The sequence below is a fragment of the Silurus meridionalis genome, chromosome 8 (assembly GCF_014805685.1).
Source record: "Silurus meridionalis isolate SWU-2019-XX chromosome 8, ASM1480568v1, whole genome shotgun sequence".
Taxonomy (NCBI): Eukaryota; Metazoa; Chordata; class Actinopteri; order Siluriformes; family Siluridae; genus Silurus; species Silurus meridionalis.
The window spans coordinates 5561473-5588393 of record NC_060891.1 but is presented as its reverse complement, the minus strand read 5'-3'; the positions used below and the strand labels follow the sequence as shown (position 1 = coordinate 5588393).

The 26921-nt window shown below is 42.9% G+C and overlaps 1 protein-coding gene across 1 annotated transcript in view; it reads right to left on the bottom strand.

Annotated features, from left to right (window-relative positions):
• Positions 1-24071, bottom strand: part of LOC124390205 (ankyrin-3-like) — a 93559-nt gene extending 69488 nt beyond the window's left edge. The window contains exons 1-6 of the mRNA XM_046856010.1: positions 23626-24071; positions 17795-17903; positions 15228-15334; positions 12214-12438; positions 11344-11498; positions 90-301 (exon numbers count right to left, since the gene is read on the bottom strand). Coding sequence (XP_046711966.1) covers positions 90-301; positions 11344-11498; positions 12214-12438; positions 15228-15334; positions 17795-17903; positions 23626-23657 — 840 coding nt within the window. The 5' untranslated portion in view covers positions 23658-24071. The remainder of the gene's footprint in view (positions 1-89; positions 302-11343; positions 11499-12213; positions 12439-15227; positions 15335-17794; positions 17904-23625) is intronic.
• Between the last annotated feature and the right edge of the window lie 2850 nt (positions 24072-26921).

Here is a 26921-nt window from a genome sequence, read left to right as displayed (position 1 = left end):
CATTTCTGTGACTTTTTTTTGAGTCCATGATTATCAAGAATTCATAAAAAATCTCAAACAACAAAGTGTAAGCAATGTAGAATTTGTACCTGTAAGCCGACACGTATCTTCTTGGTGAGTGCCCCAGGAGGAAAGGCTGCCCTCACCATTGGAACAGATTCACTAATTAACACTCCACCTTCAGGACCAATGTATTCTCTCTCTTGTTTAATTCGAGACACAACTGCAAAGTATTGTGGGAAGTCCTTAGTAATAATGCGGCAAATATTCTTCTTTTCCAGCTCAGCAGGGCTATCCAGCTCTGGAAAATGACGAACATTAATAAAAATTAACAACAGATTTAAACCTTGTATGTTCTTCTTTTGACTGCTCCTGATAAGGGAGGCTACAGTGAAAATCTGTCTCCATATTACTCTGTCTTCTGCATCTGCCTCTTTCAACTCATCCACCTGCATGTCTTCCCTCACCACATCCATAAAACTTCTCTATGGTCTTTCTCTTTTACTCCTGCCTGGTGGCTCCATCATCAGCATTCTTCTACCGATATACCCCATGTCCCTCCTCTGCACATGAACAAACCATTTCAATCTTCTCTCACTTGTGTCCAAACTTCCTACCTGTCCGGTTCTCTTTGTCAATGCCACTGTCTCTAAACCATATAACACATCAGGTCTCACCACAATCTTATAAACTTTCCGTTTCACTCTTAGAGATACCCTTCTATAAAAAATTTCTCCTCTTACTCTTCTCCACCCTGTCCATTACTTTGCATACCTTACCCCAGGTATTTTAACTCCTCCACCTTCGACACCTCCACTGCCTTACCCCTCATACATACATTGTTTGTACTGAGTTTTATTCCCCCTTCTCTCCAGCATGTAGCTCCTCCTCACCAGGCTTGTATCAACCTGCTCCCTACTTTCACCACTAATCACAATATTCTTCACGAACATCATAGTCCATGGAGACTTTTGTCCGATCTTGTCCGTCAACCAGATCCTTGATTCAATCTCACCTCCACCTTTAACCAGTCTATCATTCCTACTGCACTTCTCATTGCTGTCACACTGTCCTCATACATGTCCTGCACCACCCTCACATACTTCTGTCATACTTGACTTCCACATACAATACCACATCTCCTTTCCCGGCACCCTGTCAGATGCTTTCTCTAGATCCACAAACACACAGTGCAACTCCTTCTAACATTCTCTATACTTTATCAGCATTCTCTAAGCAAATATTGCATCCAGTGCTCTTTCTTAGCATGAAACAATACTGTTACTCACAAATGGTCACCTCTTCTCTTAGCCTGGCTTCCACTACTCGGTCCCATAACTTTATGGTGTGACTGATCCTTAAAAATCGGTACAGCACACTCATCAAGCCATTCATCAAGCATCCCCTCACCTTCCAAAATTTTGGTAAAACAAACTATTTAAGAACACTGCCATCTCTCCTAAACATCTCCATGCTTCAATTGGTATGACATCTGGACATTTCCACTCTTCTTCCTCTTAATAGCTGCTCTCACTTCCCCCGTACTAATCCTGTGCACTTCCTGCTTTAGCGTCTCCACATCATACATTCTCCTCTCTCTTATTTTCCTCATTCATCAGCTTCTCAAAAAACTCCCTTCACCTTCTTAACACACTCTCCTCACTTGTCAACACATTTCCATCTGCATTCTTTATTGCACTTACTATCAGCCCATCCTTCCCACCTCGATTCCTCTGTCTGGCCAATCGGCACAAATCGTTTACTCTTTCCTTAGTGTCCAACTTCTCATACGGCTCCTCATATGCCTTTTCTTGGCTCTTGCTAAATCCTCTTCACCTGCTGCGGCATGTCCTTGAACTCCTGCCTACTTTTCTCATCTCTCTGCTGAGACCAATCCTGTTTTGCCAACCTCTTTCTCCTTATGCTTTCCTGCACTTCCTCATTCCACCACCATGTCTCTTTGTCTTCCTTTCTATTTCCAGAAGTCACACCAGGTACTTGATTCAATCTCACCTCCACCTTTAACCAGTCTATCATTCCTACTGCACTTCTCATTGCTGTCACACTGTCCTCATACATGTCCTGCACCACCCTCACATACTTCTGTCATACTTGACTTCCACATACAATACCACATCTCCTTTCCGGCACCCTGTCAGATGCTTTCTCTAGATCCACAAACACACAGTGCAACTCCTTCTAACATTCTCTATACTTTATCAGCATTCTCTAAGCAAATATTGCATCCACAGTGCTCTTTCTTAGCATGAAACAATACTGTTACTCACAAATGGTCACCTCTTCTCTTAGCCTGGCTTCCACTACTCGGTCCCATAACTTTATGGTGTGACTGATCCTTAAAATCGGTACAGCACACTCATCAAGCCATTCATCAAGCATCCCCTCACCTTCCAAAATTTTGGTAAAACAAACTATTTAAGAACACTGCCATCTCTCCTAAACATCTCCATGCTTCAATTGGTATGACATCTGGACATTTCCACTCTTCTTCCTCTTAATAGCTGCTCTCACTTCCCCCGTACTAATCCTGTGCACTTCCTGCTTTAGCGTCTCCACATCATACATTCTCCTCTCTCTTATTTTCCTCATTCATCAGCTTCTCAAAAACTCCCTTCACCTTCTTAACACACTCTCCTCACTTGTCAACACATTTCCATCTGCATTCTTTATTGCACTTACTATCAGCCCATCCTTCCCACCTTGATTCCTCTGTCTGGCCAATCGGCACAAATCGTTTACTCTTTCCTTAGTGTCCAACTTCTCATACGGCTCCTCATATGCCTTTTTCTTGGCTCTTGCTAAATCCCTCTTCACCTGCTGCGGCATGTCCTTGAACTCCTGCCTACTTTTCTCATCTCTCTGCTGAGACCAATCCTGTTTTGCCAACCTCTTTCTCCTTATGCTTTCCTGCACTTCCTCATTCCACCACCATGTCTCTTTGTCTTCCTTTCTATTTCCAGAAGTCACACCAGGTACTTTTTTAGCAGTCTCCCTTATCACTTCTGCAGTAGTTTCCAAATTGCCCAGCACCTCTTTACCCCCGTCTGACATTTTCCCTGAACCTCACACCACAGTCTTCCTCCTTTAGTTTCCAACATCTTATTCTTTTTTTAGTCCTCATTCACCTCATCTTGTTCTGGACCTCCAAAGCTATCCTACAGACCACCTTCCCCACTCTTATGTCACCCTATGCTCCTCCTTTTTAAAGCCATACCTACCCATCACCTCCTCATCACCTGTTCCCTTCATCAACATGCCCATTAAAGTCTGCCCCTATCACCAATCTTTCATTTCTAGGTACACCATCTACCACTTCATCTAACTCACTCCAGAATTTGTCATGATGTACCTGTTTAATGTAAAGTTTGAGTGAACTAACCCGAACTAATCAAATAACAAAAAAATAAGCATTATGTTTTTCTATTATTTGTTGTACATATTAAAATGAGATCTAGTAGGCTGTTCTGGTCAGACAGTGTAATTACTAATTAATGCCAACAGTGCAGTAAATTTGGTACACTTATGGATATTTTTGTTCATTAGCCACCAGGGTATTACAAAAGGCATGCACTGATGTAGGCTTGGGGTGTAGTCAGCTTTTCAATCCATCCCAAAGGATGAGATCAGAGCTCTATAGCAGGCCACTCAAGATCTTTCTTTTTTAAAGCACGTAAACCATATCTTTAAGGAGCCCACTTTGTGCAGGGGGGCAATGCCATACTGGAACAGGTTTGGTTTTCCAACTTCAAGTGAATGCAAAATTTTATTCTAGTGCATCTAAAGACCATCTAAAGGGTCTCGGACATACTTTTTTCCAGAAAAGCTAGACATTGTGAGGAGAGGTCTGCCAACCCCGAAGCTAGCTAGCTTGTCTCAGCCCGGAAAAGGGTTTGTTGGGGTTTGTTTACCACTTCAAAACTAGTGAATACGAGCGGTACCACTGGCTTACAGCCTCTTAGGAGCAGCACAAATTATGAGTATGCATCTCTGTGAGCAGGTAGTATTTTATTTAAATTTTATGTTTTTGTCATGTTATTAGACAAATATTGGTTTTGAACTGCTCCAGATGATGTAGGTGCACAGTTGCAGTTGTAGTGTAGAGGTTTGGAGCTTGCTTTAGTAAAATGGTATTCACCCTCCATATGCAAAATGCCTCTCTCTCTGTAATACCACATGTTGTTATATTGAGTTTTTGTATAGTATTTATGGTTTCTATAATTGCGATGTGATAGTGGTGGTATTAAGTTGGGTAAGTCCCCACTGAAGGCCCAGGTAACAAATGCATGAAACGACTAATGTAACTCCTACAATCTTAAGTACACAAGTACACCACACTAATTTATAACATTGCAGGTTCGGTTCAATTTTGGTAAGGTTAGGGGGAAGAAATGCAAGACATATAATTGGTTGTCGTTATTTATTAATACAGTTTATTATTATTAACATTTTTGATCAACATTTGAACAGTTTACATTTTTAAAACAATTTTTAATAAAATGCCTGCTTGGTTAAATTTATATATTTTATAATATTTTACAAAAATAAAAATGTAATTAATTAATTTTTTTTATTAACGTTCTATTATATTGATTAAATGAAATAATCAATTAAATTGTCAAAAATAAGAAGACATTATATGATCTTATTAACTGTTCTACTTATTTTTAGCATACGTTAACAAATGTCTTCATTCCTTCAATCCGTCATTTATTCGCCTGCTCGATATTTTCTTCTTTTAAGAGCAATTCTTGAAGCTGAGCATAAAACACTAAATAATCCATATTATAGCATCAATTGCTAGCCACTTTCTGGTTAGCGGCTAAAGCTAGCGCTATGTAGTCTTTAGCTTTTTCATGCATGCACAAATAAAAACTTATTTCTGGTATGGATTGAGTAGCTGTCAGGGTGCGAGTGAAACAGGAGGCGGAAGCCGGAATACAGCTCGCTCAGTTTTAATGACAGGGTTAAGGAAGAGAGACACTCACACACACACACACACACACACGCACACATGCATGCACGCACACTCACACACACTGCAGTCCTTAGGTTGCGAGAGTCCGAAGTGCGCTTGGGGAGAGGTGTAGCGTATCCGAGATGCACAGGAGGAGAAGCGCAGCTGGTACCGGATAGTAGATTCTGAATGGAACGGATTGCATAGAGTACTGCATGCACCAGTGAACCCATGCAGCAGTATGTAACACCTAACACATTCAATAACGAACGGGGAGTGGGTGTGAATGAGGGGTTTATGTAGGAGCAGGGTGGAGTGGTGATGAGCTTCAGGTGAGCATGATTAGGCCTGGAGCTCTAGAGAGAGTGGAGGCATGATTGATGATGAGCCCCAGGTGTGCGTGGTTAAACCTGGAGCTCTAGGGAGAGCGGAGGCATAGAGAGCCAGGTGGATCCCTGGCATTACCACCCCAGAGGGGGCGGCACCTGACGCCCCAAACCCACTGATGCCTGGAGGGCCAGGGCACTCGAAAGAGGACCCCGGTGTCCATCCAGGGTCGAAAGGGACCTGATCAGAACCGCCTGTAGCAGAGACCTGAGACCGAGTGACGTACTCGGCGGCAATCAGGGGCGGATTGATGCCCACTGGAAAGGTCAGGAGACATCGCCAGGAAGGGGACATGGAGGTGTTACCTCGGCCGGAGAGGAACCCGGAGGCGAAACGTCGCATGGAGCGAAATGCTGAGGCGTGACTTCGCCTTCAGATGGTCTAGGAGATGTGGCTTCGCCTTTTGGGGGACTTGGGGCTGAGACGTCTTCGTCGGAGGAGCTCTTGGGCGATACGTCGCCTTCGGAGGAGCTCTTAGGCGAGACGCCGCCGACGGAGGAGCCCGGGGGCGAGAGGCCACGGACGGAGGAGCCCGGGGGCAAGACGTCGCCGACGGAGGAGCCCGGGGGTGAGACATCGCCGAAGGAGGTCAGGAGAGAGACGTCGCCTTCGGAGGAGCTTCGGAGGATAGACGTCGCCTTCGGAGGAGCTCGGAGGAGAGACATCGCCATCGGAGGAGCTCTTAGGTGATACGTCACCTTCGGAGGAGCTCTTAGGCGAGACGCCGCCAACGGAGGAGCCCGGGGGCCGAGAGGCCGCCAACGGAGGAGCCCGGGGGTGAGACATCGCCGACGGAGGAGCCCGGGGATGAGACGTCGTCGAAGAAGGTCAGGAGAGAGACGTCGCCATCGGAGGCGCTCGGAGGCGAGACGTCGCCATCGGAGGAGCTCGGAGGTGAGACGTCGCCATCGGAGGAGCTCGGAGGCGAGACGTCGCCATCGGAGGAGCTCTGAGGCGAGACGTCACCATCAGAAAAGCATGGGGCTGTGGTGTCGCCCTCAGAAGAGTCTGGGACCGCCACATCACTGCCAGATGGCTCTGGAAGGGACCTGGGGCTGTCTGAGGAACCGTGGGCCACCTTCATAGGCGGTCGGAGTCGATATGACCTCCTTCTCGTGGCCAGGCGGCGGTGTGACGACCCTCTTGCGACCAGGCGGCTTTTCAAGGTCAAGTCAAGGTCAAGAGGCTTTTATTGTCATTTTTTACTATACACAGTGGTACACAGTACACAGTAAAAACGAAACAACGTTCCTCCGGAACCCTGGTGCTACACTAAACAACAGCAGCATAGAGCTGCAACACAAACATAAAGTGCATCGAGTGCAACCTGGTGCAAACAGTGCAAACAAAAAAAACAGTACAGACAGACAGTGCAGACAGACAACTCAAGACAAGACAAAAGACAAAAAACCAAGTATAGCGCCGACTAGTAAACCTACTGTATACTTGATTATACAGTACTGTCAAGGAGAAATGTAAAAAAAAACTATACCCAGGAGAGAATACAAATAGAACAGAACAGAACAATGTAGTGCAAAAAAACAGCAGCAAAGAGGTGCAAAGGCAGCATGTAAACATTATACTGAATACAAAGGTGCAAAGACAGCATGTAAACATTCTACTGTAGTACAAGGTGCGAGTATAAATAATAATAAATAGATAAATGGTGGAGTGGTTTGAGATGAGTGATGATTGTGTTTAGTCCAGGTTGTACAGTTCGGTAACACACATTTGATTGAGTGTGTGTGAGTGTGAGTGTGTGTGTGTGAGTTCTGTTTCAGTTCTGTGTGTTGAGAAGCCTGATGGCTTCTGTGCTCTCCTAAAGTCCACAACCATCTCTTCGTTTTGTCCACGTTCAGAGACAGGTTGTTAGCTCCACACCAGGCAGTTAACCGTTGCACCTCCTCTCTATATGCTGACTCGTCGTTCTTGCTGATTAGACCCACCACGGTCGTGTCATCGGCAAACTTGATGATATGATTTGAGCTGTGCGTTGGTGCACAGTCGTGAGTCAGCAGAGTGAACAGCAGTGGACTGAGCACACAGCCCTGAGGGGCTCCAGTGCTCAGTGTGGTGGTGCTGGAGATGCTGTTCCCGATCCGGACTGACTGAGGTCTCCCAGTCAGGAAGTCCAGGATCCAGTTGCAGAGGGAGGTGTTCAGGCCCAGAAGGTTCAACTTTTCAATCAGGTGCTGAGGAATGATTGTGTTGAATGCTGAACTGAAGTCAATGAACAGCATTCGTACATATGAGTCCTTGTTATCCAGGTGGGTGAGGGCCAGATGGAGGGTTGTGGAGATGGCATCGTCCGTGGAACGGTTTGGACGATACCGCAAACTGCATGGGGTCCAGGGAGGGTGGAAGCTGTGTCTTGATGTGCCTCATGAAGAGCCTCTCGAAGCACTTCATCACGATGGGAGTGAGCACGACGGGACGATAGTCATTAAGGCAGGAGACAGTCGGTTTCTTCGGCACAGGAACAATGATCGTTGTCTTGAGGCACGTGGGAACAACGTTGCTGCTCAGGGAGATGTTGAAGATGTCAGTGAAGACATCTGCTAGTTGTTCTGCACATTCCCTGAGCACTCTGCCAGGAATGTTGTCAGGTCCAGCAGACTTCCGTGGGTTAACTCTGCATAAAGTTTACCTCACTTCAGCTGTGGTTAGACAGAGCACCTGGTCAGTGGGAGGAGGGATGGTCTTCCTCGCCACCACGTTGTTCTGTACCTCAAACCGGGCGTAGAAGTCGTTCAGCGCATCTGGGAGGGAGGCGTCACGGTCACAAGCAGGTGAAGTGGTCTTGTAATTCGTGATCACCTGGATGCCCTGCCACATGCGCCGGGTGTCTCCGCTGTCCTGGAAGTGGTTGTGGATTTTCTTCGCGTGTGTGCTCTTCGCCTCTCTGATGGCACGAGACAGTTTGGCCCTTGCTGTTTTTAAGGCCATCTTGTCCCCTGTTCTAAAGGCAGAGTCTCTTTGTTTCAACAGCGCACGCACATTTGCAGTCATTCACGGCTTCTGGTTGGAGCGTGTAGTGATGGTCTTGGAGATGGTCACATCATCAACACACTTGCTGATGTAGCAGGTCACTGATGATGTGTACTCCTCCAAGTTGATGGAATCGCCATTGGTTGCAGCCTCTCTAAACATGTCCCAGTCAGTGCATTCAAAACAGTCCTGAAGAGCAGAAGTAGCTCCATCTGGCCAGGTTTTCACCTGTTTCAGAACCGGTTTAGAGCGTCTGATGAGCGGTCTGTATGCTGGAATGAACATAACAGAGCAGTGGTCTAAATATCCGAGATGGGGGCGGGGCTCCACACGATACATGCCGGGGATGTTTGTGTAAACAAGATCCAGCATGTTCGCTCCTCTCGTTGCAAAGTCCACATGCTGATGGACTGCTGGACATGCTGATGTTCGACAACCCTCTTGCGACCAGGCGGCTGTTCGACGTCCCTTTTGCGGCCAGGCGGTGGCACGACGTTCCTTTCGTGGCCAGGCGGTGGCACGACGTTCCTCTCGCGGCCACAGGGCGGAACGGAGCTGTCCTGGTGATCCTGGAGTGAAACTGAGCTCGCCTGAAGACCTTGGAGCTGAGAGGAGCTCTCGGAGACATGCTGGAGCTAAGAGGAGCTCCCGGAGACATACTGGAGCTGAGAGGAGCTCTCGGAGACATGCTGGAGCTGAGAGGAGCTCTTGGAGACGCTCTGGGACAGTGAGGAGCTCTCTGTGGAGACCTGGAGAGGAGCTGAGCTCTCCTGGAGGTCCTGGAGCGGAGCTGAGCTCTCCTGGAGGTCCTGGAATGAAGCTGAGCTCTCCTGGAGGTCCTGGAACAAAGCTGAGCTCTCCTGGAGGTCCTGGAACGGAGCTGAGCTCTCCTGGAGGTCCTGGAACGGAGCTGAGCTCTCCTGGAGGTCCAGAAGTGGAGCTGAGCTCTCCTGGAGGTCCAGGAGCGGAGCTGGGCTCTCATGGAGGTCCTGGGGCAGAGCTGGGCTCTCCTGGAGGTCCTGGAATGGAGCTGGGCTCTCCTGGAGGTCCTGGAACGGAGCTGAGCTCTCCTGGAGGTCCTGGAACAAAGCTGAGCTCTCCTGGAGGTCCTGGAACGGAGCCGAGCTCTCCTGGAGGCCCTGGAACGGAGCTGAGCTCTCCTGGAGGTCCAGAAGTGGAGCTGGGCTATCCTGGAGGTCCAGGAGCAAAGCTGGGCTCTCATGGAGGTCCTGGGGCAGAGCTGGGCTCTCCTGGAGGTCCTGGAACAAAGCTGAGCTCTCCTGGAGGTCCTGGAACAGAGCTGAGCTCTCCTGGAGCTCCTGGAACGGAGCTGAGCTCTCCTGGAGGTCCAGAAGTGGAGCTGGGCTCTCCTGGAGGTCCAGGAGTGGAGCTGGGCTCTCATGGAGGTCCTGGGGCAGAGCTGGGCTCTCATGGAGGTCCTGGGGCAGAGCTGTGCTCTCTTGGAGGTCCTGGAGCAGGGTGAGGATCTCCTGAAGGCCCGGGGGCAGAGCAGAGCCGTCCTGCAGGACCTGGAGCAGGGCAGAGATCTCCTGGATGTCCTGGGGTGAAGCGGTGCCATCCTGGAGGGCCTGGAGCAGGGCCTGGAGCAGGGTAGTGATCCCCTGGAGGTCCTGGGACGGAGCAGAGCTCTCCGGGATAATCTGGTGCGGAACCAAGCTCTCCGGGAAACAATGGAGTGGATCCGTGCTCTCGGGAGCGGGAGAGAGATGGTGGAGATCCGCGGTGACCATCCCTAGTTCCCTGGTGAGAAGCCGGATAAACCGGGCGCACGAGCCGAATTCGCCTCCAGTTGCGCTTTAGTGGGGTAAGAGGAGGAATAAAGGTCCATGTGTACACCGACGCTGTGTATAAACCCGCCCCACTCAGCCCTGTCGCCGGAGAAGCGAGCCGGGAAATCCATGACGTCATCACGGGGGCGTGGCGCTGCCGAGCATGACCCGCGTGAAACGGCAGCGGACTTCTGGGTTTTCCCTGAGGCGGAGCTTGGTGGCCGTTTTATCGCGGCATGAATCCTACCTCCAAAGTTCGGTTCGCGCCGGGACCAAGGCGGTAATCCGATCATTTTCCTTCTCCTTTTTTTTTTTTTTTTTTTTTAATATTCCTTTTCAGAGGTTCGTTATTCTGTCAGGGTGCGAGTGAAACAGGAGGCAGAAGCCAGAATACAGCTCGCTCAGGTTTAATGACAGGATTGAGGAAGAGAGACACACACACACACACACACACACACGCGCACGCACACTCACACACACACTGCGGTCCTTAGGTTGCGAGAGTCCGAAGTGCGCTTGGGGAGAGGTGTAGCGGATCCGAGATGCACGGGAAGGAGAAGCGCAGCCGGTACCGGATAGTAGATTCCGAATGGAACGGATTGCATAAAGTACTGCATGCACCAGTGATCCCATGCAGCAGTATGTAACACCTAACACATTCAATAACAAACAGGGAGTGGGTGTGAATGAGGGGTTTATGTAGGAGCGGGGTGGAGTGGTGATGAGCTCCAGGTGAGCGTGATTAGGCCTGGAGCTCTGGAGAGAGCGGAGGCATAGAGAGCCACCAAAGGGGGCGTGGCAGGTGGATCCCTGACAGTAGCCACAGTGACACTGCACTGCATGACTCGTTTATTTTTAATACCCCTGAGATTATTTTGTATGTCTTCAAATAAATAATAATAATAATAAAAGTACACAAAGTGCGAGGCGGAGACTAAACAAACTTGCGGTCCACCACTTAATATGTTCATGATGGATTTAGGATTTTAACAGTGTTCCACACGTAAAAAGGATTGCATAATTATTGCACCGAAAGCCCTGTACTGTAAAATTTTGGTACGAGTACATGTACTATTAATAAATATATATATACATTAGCATGACTAGAGCACTGGAGGCTGCTACTGTCATACACTTTGTACACATAGCAAGGTCAAGCTTTATGTAATAGCAATTTTCACAATTCTTCTTAATTTAATTTACCTTCATCCATGCCATTCAGCAGAGCAAAGATATCTTCTGGACGGCAGTCATAGTGATGCTCTTTCCATGTTTCACCATTATCACTGCGTAGTACAATCAACTCACGTTCCTTTTCACGCATTGAGCCAAAATGTGGGATCTCCACAATGACTGACCTGAAAACCATTAAAATTATATATATTTATAAACATAATTGTTAGTTTTGTACTGCAATATAATACTTATTTTGTTTAAACAATGTCAATCATTTTTGTATCAGTTTTGTCGTCTGTACTATAGGCCAATATTAAGCTTTCCCTTTATCAATAAAAAGCCTAGAAAAGGATGTTTCAAACAGATACAGTATGCTCACCTATACAGAAATAACATTTAACAAATTTCTAATTTTGGCTTTGTACCTCATCGTATAACAGAAGCAGCATTGGATAAAAAAGTAAAAAATGACCTGCTATTAGCCTCTGTTCATGGATGTAGCTCCTTGCATTTCTGGAACTGTTCCACAAGGTTATGTTATGTTCCACAAGGTTATGTTAGACTGTTCTGTTATAAATGCTCTAGGTAAAATGGTTCATAAATGTAGTAACTTCGACTATTATGCTGATGACACAGTTGCCTGTTTCAGCAAATCTATATGCTTGAAACCATGGAACCATGGAAAGTTGAGAAGGCTATTAACAAGTTGAAAAACTTCAACCAACATGTTGTGTTCTGTTTTAGAAATAATTATAAATCTGGAGTGTTAAGGAAACCTAATAAATGAAAATTACTAGGAAAGCATTATTTTAGAGATTTGATTTTATAATATAGCTAAACAAGACCATGGGCCTTTATAATACCTAATTTGAATCAAGATTTTAGGGTCAGTCTTACCCCAAAAAATGTGCTCCAACTGGTCCCACTTCTACTAGCCTGCTAACAAGCCCCTCACCCTCCAACATGGGGGATGGATATGGCAGGCATTGGCGCTTTGACAAACGACATGTGACTCGTGTTGGTGCTGGACACCTCCTGGGTGGGATGATAATGCGCATGCCATTATGACGACTTCCTCTCATAGAGCCACCTCTGGCATCCACCATGAAGCTCACCAGGAACCTGTCAAGAGCAAGGTGAGTTAGGAGAGAGAGAGAGAGAGAGAGAGAGAGAGAGAGAGAGAGAGAGAGAGAGTATTACACTGCTGTGTGTGTTAACTAATGATAAAAATAAGAAAGAAAGTAGAAAGTAAAAAAAAATGAAAGCTGGAAAGCAAGCAAGAAAGAAAGAAAAGAAAAGAAACAAAGAAATTAAGGGAAAGTTTTACAAAAGAAAAAAAAAAAAAGAAAGAAAATATGGCTGGGAAAAAAAGGAACAAATGCAAACAAAGAACGTTTGGTGATATCAGGTCAACACTTCCAGAACGCATTATGGTCTCAAATATGGCCACCACAGCCACTTCTCAACAACCGTTACTGAATTACTGAATTCACTTTTACCTAATTTCTGATTACACACTTGTGCACAATCAACTGAAACAACACAATCAACAGTTTTCAGTTTTCTTCAACAGTTTCTTCAGTTTTGTTATGCATCTGATTTGTAATTTGTTATTTTACCAAAGTATTGATGTAAGCCATTGGCCGATAGCTGTTTGATCTTAGCCGTTGGATGTGACAACATAGTTTTCTGTTTTCAAATAGTTTGCGGCAAGCTTTTTTTTTTTTTTTTTTCAGCATTTTAACATTTCACTTTTGGATAACCACTTTTTTCCTGTTTAAAAACAGAAATTGGAGACCATTCCTGGTGGAACTGTGAACAAACAAGCTAAACAAACCTAGTATCTATATTACAAACATCCAGCTTTTTCAGTGTGTGGAGTATGGAATGTTTAGTCTGTCTTTCTTTGTTGCTAGTAATAGTTTTGTTAGTAAAAAAAAAAGGTAGGGTAGTTTGCTCTCTGTCAGAGAAGATCCCAGTATTAGAGGATCATGTCCAGATTTTAAAGAGGGTTAGTGAGAGTGAGAGCAGTACAGTTTAATTAGGCAGACTTAGGAATCCCACCATTCAGAGTGGACTCACGGCATACTCGCATCACCAAAGCTAACACTTAAGCTCTCCCATAGGAGCACTATTCTGCTTAGCATGTCTAACAGGTTTGCTCTCTTCAGGGAAACATGGACTGAGAAACCATGAAAGAGCTCTGGTTATAGAACTCTATTCTAAGGCACATGAAATTAGCTAGGCCCTTCAAGGCACCAGCAGCACAGGTTAGATGTATACTGGGAGCCAGAGCACCAGATGTAACAGATCATCTTATGTTTCCAGGCAAGCATCAGTTCTCTAAGATTTTAGGTTTTTATGTAGGTTCTACTTATATTTATGGTCTGATGAGTCCAAATTAAAAAATGTTGGTTCTGACTCTTATGCCTCTGTTGAAAGGTGAATGGATGATTTCTGAATGTGTAGTTGCCACTGTGAAGCATGGAAGAGGAAATTGAGGTGCTTTACTGGTGGCACTGTTGGTGACTTAAAAATTAAGGCCACACTTAACCAGCATGGCTACCAAAGCATTCTGCAGTGACACGTCATCCCATCTGGTTTGCACTGAAAGGGCCATCACTTGTTTTCCAACAGGACAATGACCCCAAACTCATCTCTAGGTTATCTCTGAGCTTTTTGTCCAAGAAGGAGAGTGACCTGGCCTCTACAATCACCCGATCTAAATCTAGTTGAGATGGTTTGGGATTGTTTTTAAACCAATTAAGGTGACAACCTTATAAGGGTGACTGAGAGAATGCAAAGTGTGTGCAAGTCTGCACACAAATCTTATGTTTGTTGATGATGGTGTGGTGGGCCGTCTTATATGCCAGACATCCGTCATGCCTGTCTCACTGGGTCTGCTCTGTCATGGCTTTTTTCACACTAATCGTAATACACAGTGTTTAACCATCAGGACAAAAAATAAGGTTTCCCTCTCCCTGTCGCCTCTCTCTCTTGCTCTTTGTCTCTCTCTCTCTCTCTCTCTCTCTCTCTCTCTCTCTCTCTCTCTCTTTTTTCTTTTTCTGTCCAGTGGAAAAGAATTATAGTTCCATCATTGTGAGGTGTTCAACAGTTGGTGTCACGGAGATAAGGCTGGGTTACCTTGTGAGTCTGGTTCCTCTATGCATATATATTTAATAATAATCTTTAATAATTTAACAATTAAAATAAATAAAGTCAGGGCTCTGACTGGGCTACTCTAAAACATTCACAGAGTTGTCCTGTAGGAAAGTGAACTTTTGGCCCAGTCTGAGGTTGTGGGCACTGTGGAACAGGTTTTTATTGAGGATATCTCTGAACCCTTCAGGTGGTTGTTGGCAAACTCCAAGCAGGCTTCCATCTAGTTACCTTGCCATAAAGCCCAGATCAGTGGAAGGCTGCAGTGATGATTGTGCTTTTGGAACTTTGTCTCCAAACAGGATCTCCAGATCTCAGATAGGGTGACATTCGGGTTCTCTTACTAAGGCCTTCTCCCCTGATTGCTCAGTTTGGCCAGGTGACCAGCTCTTGGAATAGTCCTGGTTGTGCCAAACGTCTTAGATTTGAGACTTATGTAGGCCATTGTGCTCTTGGGAATCTCCGGAGCAGCAGCAATTTTTTTATAGTCTGCTCCAGATTTGTGCCTTATAACAATACAGCCTCTGAGCTTTGCATGCAGTTCCTCTGACCTCTTGGCTTGGTTTTTGCTCTGATGCATTGTCAGCATTGAGAGGTGTGTGTTAGCAATAAACAAAAGAATTGGGAGGCACCTTAAGGCAACTTAATTATTATTATATATTTTATTATATATATTTTTTCATAATAAACTAAATACTTTAGACTTATAAAATCACAATGAGAATACTTTATAATAATACTGTCTCACTTACCCTGAGTGGATGGGACTGGACAGGGTGTTCTGTGCATGGTTCACTGTGTCTGGAGTCCAGCTATAATGCCTGAAATGTTCATTCTGTTCCCGAGTGACTGAGAGGTGCTGGAAATATGTCACACATAAAACACACACACACACACACACACACACACACACACACACACACACACACACATGAAGATATGTACAGTGAGAGATCTTGTAAAAACACGATTTACCCACTGGGCAGTAAAATAATGGTAATGTGTTTCAGCTATGGCCATAAAAAGTTGGATTTTAAATTTTTTTATTAAGAAACCTAAAATTACCTTTGGTGGCTCATCGCTGAAGTGATGTTGTACTGTGGCCCCCATCAGAGTTTTGGTTTAATGCTATTTTTTAATCCCTGACCCACTGAACTACAGTATAAGGAGGTTATAGTGATTATAAAGTAATTTTAGGGTCTGTTTGCTAAGTCCTACAAATGCATTTAATGGGAAGGATTTCATTATTTTAAGATACTAAACACCTCAGTTTTGCAACTCACCCATTTACATTTAGCAGGCTCATTATTTGCCATTATGTTTGCTTCATTTCCACCTTAGGACCAAATTTGTACAGCTGCTACATCATACATTTATGTGCTTTTATTAAACAGTTCTATTGCATTTTTATATGTTTTAAGATTTAAATGTAATTTATACTTACTGTGTAAGTGTGTAAAGGCTTAAACACTTAAAAAGGAAAAATGATTCATACAAGCATGATTCTGTCTGAATAAAGCCAGTTTGTTTTTGGAGAATTCATAACCTCTTTCTTCCACCCAAGCCAGTGAGCTCTCTACACTGGTGCCAAAATCTAAGAAATTTGGAAGAGTTGTTAATTTATGCCACCATGGAGTCTTCACCACTAAGTGAGCTGGTCAAAGCCCTTGCAGAGCTCCAGCAGACACAACACCAAGCCCTTCTTCAACTGCACACAGAGCAGGATCAACACTATCAGGCAATGCTTCAAAGGGGAGGACTAGAGGGCATTTTGCAGTGTGCTCAAGAAACAGAGTGCTCCAACAGCAGCCACGACAGCTGCCACCTACATCCTGCTCAACAAAATGGGTGATGCCTAGGCTTTCCTTGAGTTGTATGAGCACGTGGCCACCATGCAAGGCTGACCCGCTGGTAAATTCTCCAGCGGGTCAGCAGTAACCCCCTGAGCAGCACAGACAGCGCTTCCACTTCTAACACTTCATGAGGTTGGCTGGCCATTTGCGTTCATGCAGCTGCTTTGCAGCACTGGATGGTAGTGGCTGCTGGAGAAGGAGCGTGACACAAAAATAAATAAATCAACCTGTTGACTCTGGAGCAGTATTTCACCTGACTCCTAATAAGCATGGTAAAGTGGGTCCAGTTCCAGCTGTCTGAAGACCATTTGGTGGTGTACCCAGGACAGGCAACTTTTCCTCTCATGTTCCCTCTCTCCTTCTCATTCTGCCTCTTCCTCACCCTGCTCTCCCACATACCCATTTCTCAGAAATGAGGATCCCCCAAGGCCGGTGCCCCACACTTACACTTCTCTCCCTCTACCTCCTTATGGACACATCTGTCTGTTTTTGTCCCCACAGGTAGGATATTCTGATATCATAATGTGTTGGAGAGAAGCATGGGTTGGCCTGCTGGCACTCCGGGAAGCCCAGCCATTTCCAGGACCAATGTGCACTATCTCCTTTTTGTTTTACAGATGAATGCCTCTGACTGGGAGCTGGGGATGTGTTTTCCCTGGTTGGTGAAGGGGGAGGAGTGCCCTGTGCCATACATCAGCTATAAGCTCTCACTGCAATCCAGACTGTACAACACTATGAAAAGGAGTGCCTGGAAATCGAATTATGGGTCCTCACCCTCCAAGACTATCAGCTGGGACAGCCCTTTACTCTCTATTTAGACTACTTCCTGCGCCAATGGCTCTATTGCATGAGAAATACTAACTCGCAGATTACTCTGTTATATCTGGCACATCAGATTTTTTACTTTAAGGTGGTCACAAAACAGGGGGCAAAGTTGACTCTAGCCAATTTCTTCTTTCAGTTGGCAGGGGGATATATAAGCTTGGTAGAGTTTAAGTTTTAAGTGCTGGTAATTCCATTAACTGTCTTGATCAATTCTTCTAAAGTGGTTCTGACCCAGCCTGTAGGTATGTTTTGGGTCATTACATTGATGTTTACCAGAGGGTATTGCATGAAGCACCACTCAGACCATCACGCTTTCTCCTTCATGTTGGTGTCATACAACAATAGTGTTTGGGCTGGGGTAAAAACACATTTATTTAGTCAAGTCTTTTGTCAGTAGTTTATACAACTTTATAAACTCTTTATCTCTGTAAAGCTGCCTTGAGACAAAGTCAATTGTGAAAAGTGCAATACAAATTAAGTGAATAAACTTGCTTTAATGTAAATCATGACAAAAAGCATACAAAATGAACATTTTATAGTCAAGATGCACACATTATTTTAATTATTCAATGTGGACTCTCAGGGTTGGGCAAAAAACTAAAGAGAATAAAAGTAGCAGGAAATGTTTTCATAGGTCTCACCGTGCTTTTGGTTGGAACAAGGATGTCCTCAATTATGCTGTCTCTTGCAACTGATGCACGCTTCACGGTGTTGGATCTGTCCGAGCTACGGGAACGCATTCTGTGGTGTCTAATTGAATTATATACAAACAAGCACATATACACACACACACACACACACACACACACACACACACACACACACACACACACACAGAATTGGAGGGTGAGAAAAACAGTGAGAGAGAGTGAGAGCGAGAGATGAGGTATGCATAGAGGGACAAACAAAACACAAATATTACTGCATGTAAGAAACAGTCCTTCATGTCCAGAAAATGGCAGAGGGACTGTCTTTCTGAGCTTTCTGAGGGCAGAAAGAACAGCAGATCCTCATAGAGGTGGATGGGAATACATTAAATGCGCATGCGCATTACCATATGTGCTTATGCTGCAGTTCTGTTAAGACTGCAAGCCTGCACTGTACTACATGTGTGAGTTCTGAATTAGTAAGCAAAACTGCATCTGAAATGCTGCATTGTTCAGCACAGGAGCTATAATAAAGTAGATCTTCATTAAGCACCTCACAAATGGATGGACAATATGCTTAAATCTGTATTCTCAATCTGCATAGGTCAGTATTTTCAATCAATCTGTTTGTGTGCTATTTTAAATTAAAGCAATTTTTGGGGGTTTTTGTACACGTAAAGAGAGTTTCAGGAGTTTTTCCTTATATGTAATCTGTCATGGTGCAACTTTGCATCCAGTATTCTCTTTCCTATCTCGGCATTTATCATAAGAATATATATTTCAAGAAAAAAAAATCTATTATTTGTGTGATCTATTATCTACTATCGACTCCAAAGAGATTTGGTAGTTTGTGCAGTGTAGTATGTGGTAGGAGTATGTTAAAGTTGAGTTCATCAGACAAACCTTGAACATTTAAGAGATTTTTCCATAAAGATATTGCTACAACAAAAATTACGCAGATGTTGCTTATATGAGGTTATAAGACTAGCTCTGTTTACAAGAAAGAAATGCTCCCAGGATTACTCCCACTTCTGAAATATGTCCTGGACGTCTCCTTTTTAAAGCATGTCAAGAACCTTCTGGATTTCCACAGTGGTGTCAAAACTGCAACCTTTGAGCTGGATCTTTATCTTTGGGAAGAGGGCAAAGTCCGCAGGTGCCAAAACTGGTGAGAAGGGTGTGTGCGGAAGTGAGATCATGTGGATCGTTCTCAGACGGTCATCATTAACAAGTTGCCGAATTGTTTAGACATTTTCGATTGTTGAGCTCTTGAAGATGTGACTGACCTCTCAACATCTTCCACTGCTGTTCTCCTCTTGAAGCAAACGGCACTTAAAACACCTCAAAAGTCTCATTGCGGTATCGCCCGTATTGCAAACGTATGTCATGTATTTTGGTCTCCAAAAAGAATGCAAAATATCTGTTTTTACTATTAAGGTGGCTTTGAAGAATTTCAGAAAAAAAAAAAGCAGACAAGCATACTAAATCCTATGGATAGCCTTGTGTTGTGCTAAGAAAGCGTATTGGCAGAGGTATGAATTGGTAGGCATAAATCCTGTTTACCATGTCAAAGAAGCGAATTGGAAAAAGGGCTAAATTTGGCAGGTCACTTAATGACGAGTGTGGAGAAGAAAACAGATGTGAAACTGAGAGCATCTGTACTGAGTATGCAAAAAAAAAAAAACTCAATCAGTCTCTAAATCAGAATAGTTGATCCATTATTTAAATGTATGTAATACATTACAAAATGGTAATAGTTGTAGATTGTAGTGCAAACACACATTTTATAAACAGTTTATAAACAGATAGAATGCCAAAAATAACCATGGTAAACTCACAGTAGAAACTGAATGAAAGTGTCTAGGCATACTTTAAGCAAACTTACAAAGAAATGGGGATAAAAGACATGAGCACAGAATGTCAAGAAGAAGGAAGATTTGATGTGGTGTTGTGAGGAAAATGGAAACATGAAAAGTTAAAGATAAAAAAAGCAATTAAAACGAGAAAGAAAATAGCATTCTTTACTTTCAATGTTCAGATGCCTAAGAAAAAAGACCCTCTTCCATATGTTTTACCAAAGGTTCAGTAGTAAACATTAGGAACAGGGAGAGTGGAAGAACAAAAGGAAAAAACAAAAGCATGCAAGGCACAGAAGTAAAATGAAAAGGGCACATAATAAAGGATAAAGAGCAACATTATCTGAATAGTAGAAACAGAATCAAATGCTAACATGTACTGGCTAGAGGCAATAAATTGGGATGTGTGTAGAAGTGTTGCTAAATGGGTAAAAATTATTGAGGCTCTGATCCCTGGGGTGCAACCATTTACATCTGAATTTCATTGTACAATAATATATGACCCAAAGCAAGATTTAGTAATTGATAATAAAATAAACTGGCAGAAAAGTATTTAAAATACTCCTGTTATCTTAACTCATGGTGATAAGCCAACATGAAGTGAATTTGTTAGAAGTTTGTTCACAGATCCTAATACCAACTATCGAACACAGTGTTTGAGGGGAAGTGGTAATAATTTAGACTTGCAGCCAGAGAACCTGGGCAACTTGCAGTCATTGATTTGGCTATTAGCTCCTCTGTCTATCAAAGTATGAAACAAATATGAGGCCAGCTGTCCAACAGCTGAAACTTTGCCAAAACTGAGTAATGCAACAGGACAATTCTACAACAGAACGCAGAAAAAGAACATAATCAAGGTGTTGCAATGGCCCACTTCAAAGTCCAGACCTTAACCTGCACTTAACCTTACTGAAACAGCGTGGCAGGACCTTAAGAAATCTGTACATAAACAAATTCCTGCAAACCTCAATGAACTCAATGAACCTCACTATAAGAGTAATAAAGTCATACAGAACACGATTACTCTAACACCTGCTAAAGGTGGTTCTCCAAGCTATTGCATCACAAGCTGTAGTTCACACATGTTTTCTCCATTTTGACTTATTTTTGAAAAATAAATAATATGGTGTAATATGTCGTGTTGTTAATTTGAAGTTGTATTTTCCTAAATCTAAGATCCGATGTGGACCAGATGATTTTTATTATCTCTTATCTTTAAACTAGAGGTCAACTGATCATGGATTTAAAAATTAAAAACTAAAAAGAAACATTACTGAATCATGAAAATGTGCAAAATGCAATAAATAAGAATATCTTAATTAAAAAAAACAAACAGCACGTGGCATCAGTGATTCACCTCTAGAGGCCGCCAATGATAGCAGATTGTAAGCCGGAAAAACTATTGGTATGGATTTTTGCTGATAGCTGACAGTTCCAACTATCAGAGCTAATTAATCAGCAAAAACAATTAATTGGTCGACCTCCGAATAAAACCAAGGAATTCAAAGAGGGAGTACTTTCATTTTCACAACTGTATGTGGTTATAGGGTGGTCTAATGATTCCACTGCCTATGCATATGTGAAAGCATTTACACTCAGAACAAAGTCATAGCATTAAACGAACAGAGATAGATTTTTTATGACTGTCCAACATATATATATGAAAATAGAAATGGAATATAAAAAAACTAAATAACTAAATAAATAGAAGTATATTAAAGTATTATGTATAACTATAGAGTATAGAGTATAGAGTATATATATATATATATATATATATATATATATATATATATATATATATATATATATATATATATTAGGCAGGTCGTATATTTTATTTAAAAACTGAGAGAAAGGGCAGGACCAATCCTTAAAGGGCTCTATGACTTATCACTAAGGCATCTTGGAAAGCAAATTGTGTTCTTTTAAACAGCTCATATACAACAATGAACAAATCACAATTTGAGCTTGTGTTGCAGCCACACGACCTGAGAAAGTCCAGAAAATAAGCCCAATGAGATTTGGTGGTATAAGATCTTAGGAGAGTTGTGTCTCACTGTTTGGATTTACATAAGCATATACCTATGATTGGATGTAATTATGCAGTGATTAATATTTTAGCTGCCAACAATCCAGTGAACTCTTAACTAATGCAGCTTTCATTTCATAAACATCTTTGTTAGATGGTGTTTCCAGTGCTTGTGAAAGCGATGCTGTTGTGTTTCATAAGGGCAAATGACTGGCCTTTAAAAAGCAAAGAAAAAAATTATCCAAGGAAACTGCTGAAATGTGAAAATCACACAAATCTGGTAGCTATGCCATATGCTATATAATGTCTGCTGAGCCGAGACCTGACCGAGTGAAGCATCGCCTCATGTGCTTTCCTCTTTGATGAAATTATCATTGCTCAGCAGATAATATCAGTCCTTTTGAGTCATGAGAAATACCTTAGGTTTAAATAATAGAAAAAAAAGAAAAAGAGGCAGATGTAGAGGACAAGGGGGATTGGAAACGGATGATCTGCTGTGGCGACCCCTAATAGGAGAAGCCAAAAGAAGAAGAAGACACTTCTAGTACTGAACACAGAATTTTCAGTAATGTCAGTCAGAGTTGGCTTGGTTTTATGCATAATTTGAGTTTTCTTAATTCTATCATAAATCATTAGAGTGATTGGTTTTGCCTGTAACCTTCTTTGAGGTGTGAATTAGAGACCTGTGTTTTCCAGGTAAAATGTATAAGTAGTTTTAATTTTTAATGTACTAACTGCTTCTTTTTTTGTTGTTGCTGTTTCACTTGCTTTCCTTTTAAATATGAATGAAAAAGAAACGGAAAATTAACAAACGTTCCGTTTTTTTGAGTTCGACTTTGTCATGTCAAGTCAAGTCAAGTCAAGAAGCTTTTATTGTCATTTCAACCATATATAGCTGACGCAGTATACAGTAAAATGAAACAACGTTTCTCCAGAACCCTGATGCTACATACAACAACAATCACACGAAAACAGAAAACACAGAGCTAAGGACTAGTAAGTGTCCTCGCCACATAAAGTGCATCGTGTGCAACCTGGTGCAAACAGTGCAAAGACAACATAAGACAGTGCAAGAGAATACAGGACAGTGCAAGACAAATACACAAAACACAAAATAGCTCTGCCAGTAAACCTGTTGTATATTACACACTGTAGTGTGTAAGAGACATGAAGTGAACAGTAACAAAAATGTAAACAAAATGTTGAGAGCAATAGCAGAAAAGATGTGCAAAAACAGCATGTAAACAGTTTATGGTAATGAAGTGATGTAATGTGAGTGGTACTGAAGATCACTCACGTGAGTAAATGATGAACATGGACATGAACAAGGAACTTTTTCGAACATAGAACATCAACTGAAACTATATCTTGTAAGAAAGTGTTCCTTTCTTTAATAAAGAAGGTAATTTCTGTAGCAGTCAGTGTTTCTCCTCTGTCTTGCGCTTCATTATGCCTACATTGTGCCTCGGCGTGCTCGAATAGTCTACCACACATGAACCACGCGCGAGATCACTTACGACCTTGTGCCTGCAAATCGTTTTCTTGTATTTAAGTTGTCATTGTTGCTTTTGTGGTGTAGATACCTATCAGTTTATTTGTTTTTAGCAATCTATTCTTTTTGTAATATTTTCAAGACTATTTTGCGGGAGTCACACGAATGATTGTATTCTCCTGCAACCCACACACACGAGTATTTTACCCGCATTCACCCATCAAATCTCGTCCCGTGCCGCAATTATTTGCGTTGGGACCCACGGGTGTGCAGGCTCTAGTGGCTCAAGCCTATTTCAGTGTGGGTCCTATAACAGCGCCTCCTACAGGATGCGACATCCTAATACAGAGATGCGCACACAGCCATACCTGAACTCTGGTCCATGGTGCATCATTTGATATAATTACTACACACTAATGAACACAGTGCAAGCAGAAGTTGATACCTGGCAGACCTGGCTCCAGCGTTGAATTCCATGTCCTGCGACAACAGTGAAGCACCAACCCTTTTCGTTCAGGTCGTGTAGCCACAGATATATCTCCGTCTCATCTTCACCTGAGGGACCAGCACGAGTTACCGTATGCACACAGCAGCAGCGGCTCACACGCAAACGGATTTCCCACTGTTTCAGAAGAACTGCTAATAGTTTGGGTTCCTGAAGAAAACGTTGCTCCAAGATCAGCGTAGTTACAATGTAACAACATAGGAATGCATCCTGTCAGGGGATGCGCATCATCCCCAACATCCGGCTGGACCACTTCCCATTACCTTCCTATTCCCATTCGTCTGTGAGTTATAAAGGTCTATAAACCATCAATCTATTCTGAGCTATGCAGTTTAAAATGGAAAAGAAAGCATTATAGAAAAATTCTCCCGCATCACCAATGCCAGAAGCTAGAAGCCCACCCCCTCTCTCTCTCTCTCTCGCTCTCTCTCCCTCTTTCTCTCTCTGCGGCATTCCCCCCTCCTTTCTTCGCTCACTGACTAATTGCTTCTCCGCAAGGTTCAGGCTTGACTATTATAATACCTCCATCATGTACTAATTACGACACACACACACACATCTCTGTAGAATTTGAGGGCACACTGCGGATTTTCTTTTCCAGCACTCGCATGACAGATCAACATTTACTGCTACTTTCTACTCCTGTACAGGCGCTTTTTCCAACACCGCAGTACAGCATTATGGCCAAATCTCTGACCAACAAGCGCAGAAAACTCACATGATGCTGCAGCCGCATCCACGCTTTAAATCCCCGCAGTGAAATGATCTCCCATGTGTACAGAGTAGAGGGACTGGGATCAGGACTAGGTACAGTACGTGTACACTTTTTATTCACATTGAGATCTGGGCTACAGCACACACACACACACACACCGAAACGCTTGAACGTGTGAACGATCGCGTGCCTGCGTGTGTGTGTGTGTGAGCGTGTGTGTGTGTTTACGTGTTTTTATTTATTTATTTATTTATTTATTTATTTTTATAATTAATTCAAATCTATCCAGTTTTATTTCTATAGCTCTTTTAACCATTGTCCCAAAACAGCTTTACAAAGATAAATAGGTAATGCAAGTTAAATGTATACTTGTAGTAAGTATAATTTTAGTGCCTATAAGTTTATCCCTAATAAGCAAACCAGTGGCAACAGTGGCAAATAAAAATGTCCTGAGATATCATGAGGAAGAAACCACGAGAGAATCACAACCTCATTCTCAACATTGGGTGGCGCCAAATGTCACCTTTGAGACTTGAGAACTTTGAGGTGCAAGATATGGCATTCGGTTTGGAGGTGTTCAAAGAGAAATAAATACTTTTGTTTCTTTTTTAATGGATTGTTTTTTATTTTTATAGAAGTGAGTGCAGTGTAATGCTTAAATAGCTTTTTCTGTTTTAGTTTTAAATAGTTTTATTAACATTACACTACATTGGCTCAGGACCACAGGTTGGTGTTTGCATTTAAGCACCTGAACACTACACTTCAGCAATGATGGAACTGTAATGAATGGGCATTCAGTGTCACCCAGATAAGTGACTACTTTTTCAGTAGTAGTTTTTACTTTTACTCATTACATTTTTATACAAATATCTGTACTTTTTACTTCTTACATTTTCAAAACCGGCTCGTTACTTTAGTTTTAATCCATTTATTTGGTGAAATATTATTTTTTATTTTCACTGCGGAACAGTGAAAGCAGAACAAACGATTTTCTGTCATTGCGTGTCTTTTTCAATCCACTGGTGTATAAAGTCCTGACTCTCACTCACCACAGATGTAGATTAGTTTACGGAGCTAGGAAATCAGCAGGCAGAAGGCAGTAAGAAGTTTGGGGTTAATGTGGATGAGACAGAGGGAGTCAGTGATGTAAACATGTCTGAGAACAGACACATTCCTGATCATCATCATCTTTCTCTGCTTGTGTTCTATATGTGGATCTTCAGCCTGGATACATTCATTAGGTAACAAGATTTTTAATTCGTTTTGTATTTATATATATATATATATATATATATATATATATATATATATATATATATATATATATATATATATATACATACAGTGCCATACAATTATTGGCACCCTGTTTACGATGTGGTCGTGGACTTCAAAAATTCTCCTTTTTTTTAAAACAACATAGAACCCAAATGCAAAAAAAGAGAAAAATCCAACCTTTTATTTAAGTACATTACTTTGGTGGTAAAAAAAATCACACATTTAGAAAAAAAAACTTGAAATCATGTGTGCCACAATTATTGGCACCTGATGTTAATACTTTGTACAACATCCTTTTGCCAACAAGACAGCACTTAATCTCCTCCTATAACATTTCACAAGATTGGAGAACACAGAGAGGGATTTTGACCATTCTTCTTTGCACAATCTTTCTAGATCATCCAGTGTCCTGGGTCCTCTCTTATGCACTCTTCTCTTTAGCTCGCCCCACAGGTTTTCGATTGGGTTGAGGTCTGGGGACTGAGATGGCCATGGGAGGACCTTGAGTTTGTGACTGCTGAACCACTTTTGTGTAGATTTTGCCACATGTTTTGGATCATTATCCTGCTGAAAGACCCAATGACGACCCATCTTCAGCTTTCTGGCAGAGGCCATCAGGTTTTTATTTAAAATATCCTGGTACTTCAAAGCGTTCATAATGCCATGCACCCTAACAAGGTTCCCAGGGCCTTTGGAAGAGAAACAGGCCCACAGCATCACAGATCCTCCACCATACTTCACGGTGGGCATTAGGTGCTTTTTGGCATACTCATCTTTTGTTTTACGCCAGACCCACTTAGAGTGTTTGTTGCCAAAAGCTCAATCTTAGTCTCATCTGACCAAAGCACACGATCCCAGTTGAAGTCCCAGTACCGCTTAGCAAACTCCAGGCGTTTACGTTTGTGAGTGTTAGTGAGAAAAGGCTTTTTCCTTGCATGCCTCCCAAACAGCTTGTTGGCATGTAGAGAGCGTCTGATGGTTGTTTTGGAGACTCTGTGACCCCAAGATGCCACTCTTTGATGCAATTCTGTGACGGTGAGCTTGGGAAATTTTTACTTCTCTTACCATCCTCCTCACTGTGCGTTGTGGCAAGATAAACTTGGGACCTCTTCCAGCCTTGTTTGTCACTGTTCCAGTTGTTTTAAACTTCTTAATGATTCCTCTGACTGTAGATACCGGCAAGTTAAGGCGGTGGCTATTTTCTTGTAGCCATTGCCTGACTTATGAAGGTCGACACACATCT